Source organism: Pithys albifrons, chromosome 6, assembly GCF_047495875.1.
Source record: "Pithys albifrons albifrons isolate INPA30051 chromosome 6, PitAlb_v1, whole genome shotgun sequence".
Classification (NCBI taxonomy): domain Eukaryota; kingdom Metazoa; phylum Chordata; class Aves; order Passeriformes; family Thamnophilidae; genus Pithys; species Pithys albifrons.
Genome location: NC_092463.1, coordinates 41,042,281 through 41,055,142, shown reverse-complemented (window position 1 = coordinate 41,055,142; position 12,862 = coordinate 41,042,281). Strand labels below are relative to the sequence as shown.

The 12,862-nt window shown below is 36.9% G+C and overlaps 1 protein-coding gene across 1 annotated transcript in view; it reads left to right on the top strand.

Moving 5' to 3' along the window:
• Nucleotides 1-12,173, top strand: part of MYBPC3 (myosin binding protein C3) — a 60,348-nt gene extending 48,175 nt beyond the window's left edge. The window contains exons 27-33 of the mRNA XM_071559460.1: nucleotides 1,259-1,454; nucleotides 5,894-6,033; nucleotides 6,779-6,938; nucleotides 7,480-7,616; nucleotides 10,043-10,229; nucleotides 11,157-11,198; nucleotides 11,700-12,173. Of these exons, the coding sequence (XP_071415561.1) occupies nucleotides 1,259-1,454; nucleotides 5,894-6,033; nucleotides 6,779-6,938; nucleotides 7,480-7,616; nucleotides 10,043-10,229; nucleotides 11,157-11,167 (831 nt within the window). The 3' untranslated portion in view covers nucleotides 11,168-11,198; nucleotides 11,700-12,173. The remainder of the gene's footprint in view (nucleotides 1-1,258; nucleotides 1,455-5,893; nucleotides 6,034-6,778; nucleotides 6,939-7,479; nucleotides 7,617-10,042; nucleotides 10,230-11,156; nucleotides 11,199-11,699) is intronic.
• The last annotated feature ends 689 nt before the right edge of the window (nucleotides 12,174-12,862 follow it).

Genomic DNA, 12,862 nt, shown 5'->3' with positions numbered 1-12,862 from the left:
AAGAGGAAAGAGTATCTATGAATGAACAGCAATTTCTCAGTGTTTTAGAAGGTCTTTAAGTATAATTTCAAACAGATCTTGGCCTGAATCTTACAAATGAGGAAGGGTTTTTACAGTACCACTGAACAACAAATAATACTGCACAAACATTTTGAACAAATACCAGAGAAACCTGAAATTAAGGTGTAGCAATGCACAGAGATTCATTATTATTATTCTACCTGCCTTTAGGCACCAATTCAGGTATCTTAATCTCCTTTTGTAGGCTAAGAAAAGACATACTGTCTTTCAGAGTATGTTTCAGACACCCAGTGGATTGAGGAGCCCTCTAAGGGCTGCTTTCTCTGCTGTTTGCTGGAGGCAGCAGCCTAACTTCAGTGCCTTAGGCTTCAGATTCAGGGCAGCCTAAGCAGAGCTGGCCGCTGTCTGAGAAGGTCTCACTTTCCCTCCCCACACATTTAACTGCTCCAGGCCTGTGCTGCACTGTGGAAATCTGATAGAAACTTGAAAAACTGCACTGAGTTTTGTTAGATTGACTATTAATACACCTAATAAATAGGGTACAACCATTTTCTGTTTTCTTGGAACTCTTGGTTTGGAGCTGTACTGTGACAGCGCTCCAACAGCTTTGGAAAAACTAAATGTTGTCTACCATTTTTCTTGGAAATGGCTGAGTGACAGTGATGTCAGCTGCTGACACCACTGATTCCACAATGCCATCTTCCACAGGTGTGGCAACACTGACTGCTTAGGCTGACAGTCTCTAAAACAATTCTGCAATGCAGAAAGAATTATACAGTAAGTTTCACATCCCAAGACTTCAAGATGATAATAAGTTTTTGAAAGATCTTAAAAATGCCTGGGGACAGAGAATTAAATGTTTTAAGAAAGGGAGAAGGAAGGAGGCAGAGCTAATAAACTCCTCAGATCTATAAGAGAGTTCTGCTAATAACAATCAGAACAAGCCCCATCACATGTTGGTTTCATTGCTGCGTGGGAAAGAGTACTAGCTCAGCACAAGTATATTATTTCTGGATTTATTCTCAATATAATTTCAGTCTCTAAATGTCATCCTCAGACCATAGTGCCACTAAACTACGCAGATGGGGGCAAATATTTGTTTGCAAGAAAACAGAAATTATAAAGTATTTAGAAAGTTTACCACCTACGTCAGGCTTTCTAGATTTATAGATCACTAACAGAAAAATGTAAATCTATTACAGCCCACTGAAAAAAAAATCCTTTTCTTTCTCTGCAGGGTAAACCAAGGCCGAAAATCACTTGGCTGAAAGATGGTCAAACTCTCGACTCCAAAGATGTGGGAATTCGGAACAGCAACACGGACACAATTCTTTTCATCAGAAAGGCAGAGCTTCATCACTCAGGAGCATATGAAGTCACTCTTCAGATAGAAAATATGACTGATAAAGTTGCAATAACAATACAAATCATAGGTAAGAACCTGACAACATCAAAACTAAGTAGATCATACAAAACAAAATAGTGGTCTGACAGAAGCAACCCAAAGATCCAGCTCGCTCAGAATCCCTTCTCTGTCAATGGTAGATCACAGATGACTAGGACAAAGCTCAGAGCAGGGCTAGCATGTCACTTTATTTTCCTACTATATTTTGCCAGCTTGAAGTTATCTGTATCCTAGAGACATTCAGAGGATAAGGGATTTTCTCTGTGTTCCATAGCTGTTCATGGATTTCTCTTCTTCTATTATTTTATCCAGTCTGCGTTTTAATCCAAATCTAGTTTGAGAATCCAAGCATTCTTTTGTAAGGAATTTCAGTTTAAGTGCATGTACCTATTTGTTTTGATTTGAATCTGTCTCCTCACATTTTCATTTGATGTCACTACAGTTTTGAGTCAGAAAAAATGAATAATCATTCGCCTTTTCCATGCTACTCATGATTTTGCAGCCTTCAGTCACACTCTCCTCAGTAAATTTTCTCAAGGTTTAGGCTCTTCATTTGGTTATTTTCAAACAGACACCTTTCTATGTCTTGGATCATCCTTATCAATCTTCTTTCTACCACCTTGAGAGGGATAGAAAGAATTTGAGATTTCTGGTGTATTCTTAGGGATACCATGTTTTCCTCAAGGAATGAAATACAAATCTTGCAATGGATGTACTCTTACTTGTTTTTTTTCATTAGATAAGGACAGTGAAGATAAAATCATTGCAATAATATATCTTTATGTTCCAAAAATTAGGAATTACAACAAGGCACAGTCCTGTGAATTTGAAAAATCCACATTTAATGCCTTACTCTGTTAAGAGTGTTGTTAGCCTGAGGCTTATTCTCTATTATACCATTTCCAGTCTCTTTTCTAGTGTCATTTTAAAGGAATGCATGATCAAAGTTTCCACAGCTTCCCTTGGGATTTTGTGACATATATTCTGAGATCTTGCCTACTCAGGTTTCATTAATGTTCAACCAGAGGTCTTCTATATCTCCTCATTACCACTCTATGTAACATTCTCAATAACTGTTTTTATTTCTCTTTCCCCACACTTTCACACTGTCAGCCCAAATTTCCTCCAATATATCAATACATTTTCAGAATGTGTATTTTGGCACACAAAGAGTGTTTAAACATAAATCCCAATATTTTGGAATTAAAAATTCTGACTGTGCTCTGCTTAAAATTTTACAAATTAATGTTGGCAGAATGGGTATGCAATGGTGCCAACAGCAAACAAGAAAGGTCCAATAAATTGGAGCAAATATCTTAATATCAGCAGCTGCTTCTGCTCAAGAGGATGGGTGCAGTCTTGAAAGAGTAAAAATAAGTAAATGACAGCTAAAACAAAATAATCCCAAGGTTGTCCAGAGAAGCTGTGGATGCCCTGTCCATGGAATAATTCAAAGCCAGGCTGGATGGAGCTCTAAGCAACCTGGTCTGGTGGAAGGTGTCCCTGCCCATGGCACAGGGCATGGAACTAGATGATCTTTAGGGTGCCTTCCAACACAAACCATTCCATGACTCTGTGACTCAACTAAAGGGGAGTAGGGCACTCTACACACCAAAATACCTTGATTTTAGCCACTGCTCTTAGAGCACAGTACTTTCAAAAGTCACAAAACCACCATCATGCACCATTGTGAAAGAGTTATTTCATACAGAAAATAAATGGCATGGTCAAAAAAGATTAATACATGTCAGAGTTGGAGGACAGGCATTAAACATTTTACTTCTTCAGCAGCTTACTCAGCTGAAAGGGAATAAGTGTATTTCATGTAATTCATGACCAAGAAGGGACAGAGCTTTTGACATTTGCAGATATTTCTACAACCAAGGCATCTGCTCTGGTTCTCGGTTCTGTTATTGTGTCATCAGAACTACCTCATTTCAATTCTGTCAACTGCACTTTTTGCTCTTCAGACTTTATATTCTCTTGGTAGGACAGAAATATGGCTGATTCAGGTACTTTTTCTGTACTACTAGTGATGCTTCAGGTACCATAGAATGGCACACTGAAAAGCTAACCCAGCTTTCAGACACACAAGTCAATCAGTGAGGTGTCTTTTCATCAGCCAGCTTCCCGTGGCAATTGTGTACTTGATGAAGTAATGCTTGTGATTCAGCTCCTATCTTTTTCTGGAGTAAGGGAATCAAAAGCTCTGCTGCTATGATGAGTCACATGTCAGGCCCAAAGAAGAGGAAACAATTCTATTACTGCCATCACCTTCCCTTGTTGCCAGAACAGTTGCTGCCATTTGCTCTAGAGACCCACAAAATATGCACTTTTACTATGAGAATACAGTATATTTTAAATACTTTTAGAAAGCTCTTAGGCAATGAAAATATCTTCAATCTCTGGAAAATATGGTTCCCTCAACTTTTTTCCCCCTCTCCGTGATTCAATAAATTGTCTTCCATTAAGCCTTATATTAACCAAAGCAAACTTTAGTTCTATATTTATTTTTTTAAACTGGAATGAATATTTTTTCTCATTATGTATTATTTGAAAGTATAAAATATAAATTCACTGTGAAAGATAATTCGCACTGTATCTCTTATTTCTATTCTATAAATTTCATTAGTTTGCATTAGTTTCTCAGCTGAGCTTGTGCTGAGGGTAACAGAGAATACTTCTTCAGAATACAAATCCCCACTCTAACACAGTGTCCTGCAGAGGAAAATAATTTGGTACAGAAGCATCACAAGGTTTAACTTTCCCCATTCTCTATTTACAAGCTAGAAATTAACTGCTTAGAACAATGAAAGGAATTTTCTACAAAGGAATTTCGAATATGTATTCTTGCAAATTGCATTATCCTATTGAACCATAAAGATCAAGAATATAAAAACCCATTTAGGAAATTTATCTATCTCTACCTTTTTAAGACTGTTTTTCACACATATGTGCATATGGGTATGCAATATGAAAAATTCTTCTCTTCAAGCCAGAATAGATTAAATGAGTCTGTGTAATGGAGATACACATCTAGAAACATAACTAGATTTTATTCTCTTAAGTTGTGATTCAGGACAACCAAAAATACATTTCCACATCTCCATAAGCAAAGTTGTTCATTTGGCAACATGTTGCCATTCCCTACTTCAGAAACAGGGAAGAAAATGAAAGAAGGCTTTACCTGATTGGTAGCTGTTGAGACACACAGAAGATTTTTCTCTGAAGTGTTAGTGTCAGATAGGAAGAAAGAGGATGATAAAGTGAATAAGAGCAATGCATTCCATCTCCCTTATCAGACTTCATGCAGTGTTCCAGTTGATGTTACTTTGAAGGAGGACAGAAGGGGCTAAACCTAATTATAAAGCAGCCTTCAATTCCAACATATGCCAGTGAAAAGGGAATTAACACATTGTGCTTTGATATAGAAAGTCATGGTTCCCCTAATAACAAAGGCTGGTTTGTTACTGGTTTGTGTATCTTTCTTTAAGGAATTAAATTATAAGCAATCTATAATTGCAGTCCTTTGTGCTTTGCTCATCTCAAACTCACATTCGTCACATTCTTATATCTTCTCAGCTTTTCCAGCTTAGCTACCCAAAGGTGAGAGTTTCCATTCAGCTGTCTAGAATGGTCTTAAACTATTTTTCACTCAATCACAAGATCAACTACCCAACTCTCTCCAACAGGCCCTGTAAGTCTGTGCAACAATCTAATATATCAAAAAGGTGAATCAGTGTCTTAGAATTAAAACTGACAGGAATACCCTTTAATAAATCTAATTTAAATATTGCAGCATTACACTAAACAACATCAGTATAAATATGAATGATTATTAAAAAGGAAAAAAGAAAATTATTATAATTTCATAGTATACATTTTTCTGTATATTTCTAGGTATCTTAAAGTGGACACAGAGTTCTGTATCTCTTTGAGAGTTTGTTCTTTTTATAGTAGTTACAGAGAAATGTCACCTAGTGGGCAAGACAACAAGTACTGAGCCAACAGGAAAGAGTGGCTTATATTCCCAAATGGCTGGGCTTTCTCAGCTGGAAGGCACATGTACCCCTTTGCCCTGGTCATTATATCAGTGTAGCTAAATGGCTGAGAAATGGCATTGAGGTAACAGAGTAAGCAGTTTAAAGGTTAATCACATCCATCCACACACACAAACTTCTTACTCCATTTTAAAGAGTTTGTCTGGTTCCTATGTTACTAATTCTGGTATGTTGTCTATTTCTCTGTAGGTTTCAGGCCTCTCAGAAGAGCATTAAAGAGGGTATTTGAAAATTTTCCAAATTTCTTGTTTACAGTTTCAACTTCACACAAATGAAGTATGTTGCTGTGGAATGTTACAGATTGCTATCAAGTTTTATTTTTTTTCCCTGCATGGGAGGAAATGACAAGGCACTTGGATCCTGAACTGAAAGTTAAGGGGTTGTTTTTTTCATGTCTCCTCTGCAGACAAGCCTGGCCCTCCTCAGAATATAAAGCTTGTAGATGTTTGGGGATTTAATGCAGCCCTGGAATGGACACCTCCCCAGGATGACGGCAACGCACAGATCTTGGGCTACACAGTCCAGAAAGCTGACAAAAAGACAATGGTAAGAACCTGCACTGAGTCATGACTTTGTATGGAGTATAAACTACCACCAGCTCTGGGAACACAGAGGCTGAGGGAAATGACTCTGACTTGTGTGTCCAAGGTGTCCTATGACACAACAGAGGCAGTTAAACATTGAAAAATAGAATCTCAAAAACCCTAAAAGGTGAAGCATAGAACTGCATAAAAAGCTCAGTAGAAAATGTAAGAGAGACCAAGGGTGTGCCATCTCTGGTGGTGACTGCACAGGTAGCACTACTTAGAAGGTGGAACTATGTTTTTTATTTGGAATTTATTATTCATGAATGAAGTTAAAAAACTGAAGAGGAGGGAGGAAGAGTTAGACTTGAACTCAGGTGCTGAGCATAGTAGGTATATACTGGGAGAGTATATGCCAGTTAGGCTGGAAATGTCTTTCTCATGGAAGTCCTCACAAAGTAGTCACATTCTGAGTACACATCTTGTACCAGATTCCCCAAATATAAGTATGGCTAAATTGTAGAGACTCATGGGATTTTTCTCAATGTGCAAGTATTCATGTATCTATCACACCCACCAGAATATAAAGGTAAGAAAATAGATGAGCTGATTTTCACAGGAAGTAACATAATATTCATTTCACAGGTTAGTGTTAATTACCTGTCTACCTGTCTTTTTGTTGTAGCAAAAAGAATCTCTCCATACCAAAACTAGCATCATGTCTGACCTCTCATAACATCTTTCTAAACAGTATAGTCTTGTTACAGGAATGGTACACTGTTTTTGATCACTATCGTCGCACGAACTGTATAGTGTCAGACCTGATTATGGGAAATGAGTATTTTTTTCGAATCTTCAGTGAAAATTTGTGTGGATTGAGTGAAACTGCTGCAACCACCAAAAATCCTGCCCATATTCAAAAAACAGGTAACATATTCTTCAAAACAAAGATCACAAAAGCCACTAAGTAGCAGAAGTAATACATTGGCAAATGGAACATACACTCTTGCTAAAGATATTTTCATTATTTAGTGACTAGCACTTACAGGGAATTGTAGCATCAAGATCCCTTATCTAGGCAGATCTCCCGTACTAATAGAAATATCTGTTAAAAATATTTACTCATACAGTCTTCCTAAATTATATTATTTTAAGAAAATAATATAACTGAGGGATTGTATTTATATTCTGGGATTAAAAGTTTAAGATGTCTGTTTAAGATGTGCTGCAGACATATTTTTAACAGAATAAGAAAACTCATGATTGCCAGGACCTTTTTTCTTAACCAGCACACTAAACATGAGATATGTTTTAGAGTGAAGTGTATTTAGGGATTTGTTATATTAAAAAGGCCAAAAGTTTTGAAGCTTCTGTGAATCACAGAGGCAAAACGAGTGATCAGTAGATTGCACACAAGTCAGCGGAATTGAAAACACAGTTCTTACTATTTTGTTTCTTTGAATTGCAGGCACCACTTACAAGCCACCTAGTTACAAAGAACATGACTTCTCCGAGCCGCCTAAATTCACTCACCCATTAGTAAACCGTTCTGTGATTGCAGGATACAACACCACACTCAGCTGTGCTGTGAGAGGAATCCCCAAGGTACAGATCACAACTGCCACTGGTACTGGTGCATCAGGCCAAGGCACTGCCTGAGGATCCATGTCAGCCCAGTGTGGCTGGCATGAAAAATGGCTGTATTAAGAAGTAGAATCACCCAGTCATCTCCCATCTCAGTCATAGCTGATGCTCAGGCAAAGTGCAAGGTGCAAGCATTGGGTGGTTGTGCCCCCAGTGTGGCAAAACAGTTCAGGAGACAGAGGGAAGAACAGTCCCCGCTGGAGGGAACATCACACCATTGAAAATGTGCCATAAAACATAAGCACTGCAGATGGTAAACAACAATAAAATGTGAACACTAGTTTTTCTGTTCTGCTAATACATCCACATAAGCTTTTTAGAGTCTCAGTTATTTTGCAAAAATAGCTAGAATAAGACCTTCTGTGATGTGTGAAGTTTATTTGCAGGGATTTCATTGGTTTATTTTTTTTAATCTCACATTAATATTTTCTCAGTCTAAATATATTTATTGACATCTCTTCAAAGAGTACAAAAAAATGTACTATTTTGTTAGTCAGGAACAACCTGCTAAAACTGTATCAGCCAGAAGCTAAATTTAGGTTTCTCAAAAAAGGGAAATAGGCTTTTTTTGTCTGTGGGGAAGGAATTTACCATATTATGACATAATCTTGTCATAAATTTAAATTAGTTCAATCACAAAAAATGCAAAACTCTTCTCCCTGTACCTTCTGACTGCTTATTTCCAGTTCCTTTCAGTTCCTCATGCCTACGCAAGGATCTGGTTGCTACACAGCAAAACACGTACCACAATTGCTCAGTCCAAATTGACTCAAAAAAAAGGAGAGTATTTATGTAATCATTTGCAGCAGTTCATGGGATGACGGAGCTCCAGACAAAACTCAAATACATAAAGGAAGCATATAAATGTAAATAGCTGCAGAAGAACACAAACATTACATGTTGATGCAAAATCCATCCATCAGTAGCTGTCTCAGCTTAGAAATGACAGCATTGGTGGTGATAGTCCCTCTTGCTTAACTGACATTTTTGTGCATCTGTATCTACTTCGTTCAGTTTCCATGGTTTTAAGATTCTCAAAAAACCTTCTCAACTCTACAGCCATTAAATGCAGTAGCCACAGGCTTTGGAATGCTAACTCATACATTAGCCTGAGGGATCCAAATAGTCCTCAGCCTTCAGCGCAACGCATACCCTTAAAAGCAGCTTTTCTAGATACATTTCTGCACTTGCATTGCCCAAATTAACCTTCAAAAAACGTTTCTGTACCTACGACAGTACTCTGAAAAAGATCTTTTTCACAGAGAGTAGCTTATGCAGATGGAGATTCCAATTCTGAATACCTACAGCCTCTCAAGGATAACTCAAGTGTGATCTGAAGGGCAGGGAAAAGCTACCACTTCAAGCAGAGACAATATTTATGCCCTGCCGGTAGAGAAGAATAATAAAAGACATACACACAAAAAGATAAAGAGGCTATAGAAAAAGAAGGAAAAAATGTTAAGGCAGGAAAAATTCCAGCCGATATCTTTCAAGAAAAGTATAGTAACTGGGAATGCACTGGATTGGTAATACCATAGGTCAAAGACAAAAGTGATTCAGTAGATTTGAATGCACTCTATAACACAGAGCAGTAGTTTTGGCTTTTATGGATGAAGAAAAAGAAGATGTTAATACTGAAAGAAAAACTGATACATGCAAAGCCTGGTCTTCTGTTCTTTAAAGACTGTTTCTTCATTATACGTACTGATGAGCTTGAAATAAACAAAAGCAGTTTGGTTTTTATCAGATTTTAGTTTTCAAAATTTCATTTATGAAAATTAGAGGCACATTTTCAGGTGCTGAAAACAAAACATAAAGGCTTGAACTGGTACAGAACTAACCATGTCATTCCTCAGCTGAAGCCAACAGGAACTTTAGTTTGACGTTCCTGAAGCTTCCAAAGATAGTTAAAGGATTTGGAAAATCCTTTCCCAGCCCAAACCTTGGCATTTCAATTTGGCCATCCAAAATCTGTGGAAGTTTATGAGACTTCTGCTCTAATAATCTGTGCAGGTTAATTTCTCTTCTGTAAGACACTTGTAGCATTCAAATATATTTTAACAAGCAAAATTAAGTAACTCCTGAATAAATGAATTTGTAGCCAGTTTGAGGGTTGTTTTGGGAGGGTGTTAATTGTAATAAAACAGGATACAGGCCTACATTTTCTACATGTTATTTGACAGTTAAAGAAAATATTAAACATTTGAATTATTGGTTTCATGTGTTTGTACTGAATGAGCTGTTCCCTGAAAAATCATTAACACTACTGTGTTACTAGTCCTCATTTTGCTATTTAGCCTTTTATGGCTAAATTAAAGCTCCAATATCAGGTGTAAACCTTCCATTTTCTACCTTCTGTTTTACAATTCTTCTCTTGTGTTCTTCAGCCGAAGATATTCTGGTACAAAAACAAGATGGATCTCTCTGGGGATGCCAAATACCGAATGTTCAGTAAGCAGGGGGTGCTGACCCTGGAGATCCGGAAACCCACTCCCTTTGACGGCGGCATTTACACCTGTAAAGCTGTTAATGAGTGCGGGGAGGCGGAGATAGAGTGCAGACTGGATGTCAGAGGTACCCAGGGGAATCTTATGGGTAACATTAATACTCTAATGATGATGATAGAGCAACAGAGAACTAAAAGAAAACAAAATCGTAGTTCCCCTTTATCTAACCCTCACTTCTTGGGTGGTATGTAAAAAAAAAATTAATTACATGCACCAGTATGATTTTTCATTCTAAAGTGTTATGACAGAATTTGGTTATTTGCTAGGTAATGAAAGTCTGAAGAAGGACAATTATTACATTTTTTACTAAGTATTTCTAAAGAAGATACTTAGCATTGGAATGGAGGTCTATCTACAAGCACTGCCTTGAGGATAATTTTATTATGCTTTGTGCCTGCTCTGTAATTGACAGTTTTAAATTAAGTCATTAGCTATTAGACTTACGTAAAAGGTAGTGCCTGCTACATCAGAAACATTTTTGGAACACTGACAATTTATTTTGTCAAAAGAACCAGGGACAAAAGTCACCTGTTTATAACACAGTAAGAAATATTGACTAAATATTTTTGGTAAAGCTGCCAGTAATGTATCTGTTTGTCAATACAAATTTCTGTAGCACCAGTTTAAATGCTCAAAGCCAGAAAAAGCTGTGAAAGTGACCTACACAACAGTAATTGACAGAAATGCATCTTCACCACAAGCCTGAAGGTATTTCTACACATCCCAGAGTTGAATATTTGACTCAGTGCTAGGTCTGGAATGTCTATACAGCACACCTTGCAGTGCTGGGAGCCAAAATCCTCGAGTATGTCTGTTCAGTACTATAATGTACAGTGTAGATGTGACCCGAAGCGTAATAGTATCATCATCTGAAGCTTGATTTAGGAACATTAAATCTTCTTGGAATCATCAGATAAAAGCAACCAAATCTCTATTTAAAACTAACATCCTTTAATGTTCTATAATATCTTGATTTTTTTTTTTCATTCTCCAGCACCTCAGTAAAACTGTGAATTGCAATTCATCTGAAGTCAAGGTAAGAAGAAAAATAATTCAGCTGGACAAAGCAATGGCTGTCTGGTTAAATATATGATTAAGTGGTTGTTAGATGTTCATGGTAAAGACTTTATAGAATGTTCATAATCTTGGTAGAGGTATGTGTGCTTGTTTTGATTTCTGTTCGTTTTATCAATACCCATACTAAGATCACACTCCTGCAAGGGAATATATTTGATTTATTTCAAAGTCAGTATTTCGTAGGTCTCCACCTTTACCACACTGTGCCAGTGTAAAAACTCTGTAAGAGTAACAGCATACTTTGTTCTTTTTTTACTGCATGCATGCTCTCTAAGAGACTGATACTTATTAAAATAAGGCTAACTAATACCAATAATCTAAACTAAGAAAGCATAGTTAAAATTAAAATGCATTTAGAATTGCAATGTACATTTTAGACTTTAAAGAAATTGTAAATAGCTATAATAGTAATTAGATAATTTATTTGTCAATAAATCCTTCTCCCCAATCTCTGTCTCAGCATCAGAATGGAACTAAAAAAGAAGAAAACTGAAGAAATTAATGAAGGATAATTTCAGTTCATTTAGAAGTCCTGCTCATCTTAAAAATCATTCAATATACATGAACTAGGAGGCAGCAATATCTTGTAATGTCTTGCTTACACAGCATATTTTCAGACCCTACTTCCTCCTGTCATACATTTGTTTTAGTTACAATGCCGTTGTCTCCACATACAGTAATTGAGAGAAATCTAGATGAAGGAAAGATATGTATGAAAAAACCTGCTGTATTACAATTCCGTAAAAATAAAACAATGCCAGTCCTTTTCTAATGTCTGAAATAGACATAAATTCCTCAATTCTACAGTTGACTCCATTTTCTCTTTGCAGAACTCTGACATTCTTCATAAGAAACAAGTAGCTCAGAATAATTTGTAATATTTAATTACCTTTCATTAAGCCCATCTCTGTACAACAGAATGTAACTTCCATTCCTACTGCTTTTACTGTCAGTGAGTCCTTGCAATACCCACTGCTGTGCTCTTGAGCAGATCTTTGCAGAACAGTGTCCAAAACACACCTTTTGGGAACCTCTGGCTATAGCTACTGTTCTGCTTTATATGGAAACTAGTTTCTTTGATAATTACTCACTACTTGTATTCTAGTTTTTAAAAAGACACCAGCGTAGAATTCCAGTTAGTAGATGTTTTTGCAACCAATCACAGACATCATACTTATCTACAGAGATAATTTTGTACATCAGACAAAACAGTGAAAGATCTAGTAAGAAAGATTATTTGCACACAACTAAAAAATCTTAAAAGCTTGTAAGGAATGCAATAAACTTACTGCCATAAATCTTACTGAAGGTTTTTGAAAGTCTGTGAGTGGTATGTATGTATTTCTGCAGATGATTCTATCTAATCAAATGACACAACAGCATTTTTAGCTTCTCACCTACTAGACTGAAGTGTTTGAGGTGGGGATTTTCACACCCACAGTAGTTGATAGTTTCTGGCTGGAAAGTACTTTTTAATGATCACAGTACTAGAGACAGTGGGAAGATAATATTAATCCAAGAACTATTGCCTTTTGTAAGAATCAACACAAAGGAACTGAAGTGATACTACTTCCCTGCCTCCAACATGCCACTTGAGATGGGACGTGTCTGACACAGCCTGTT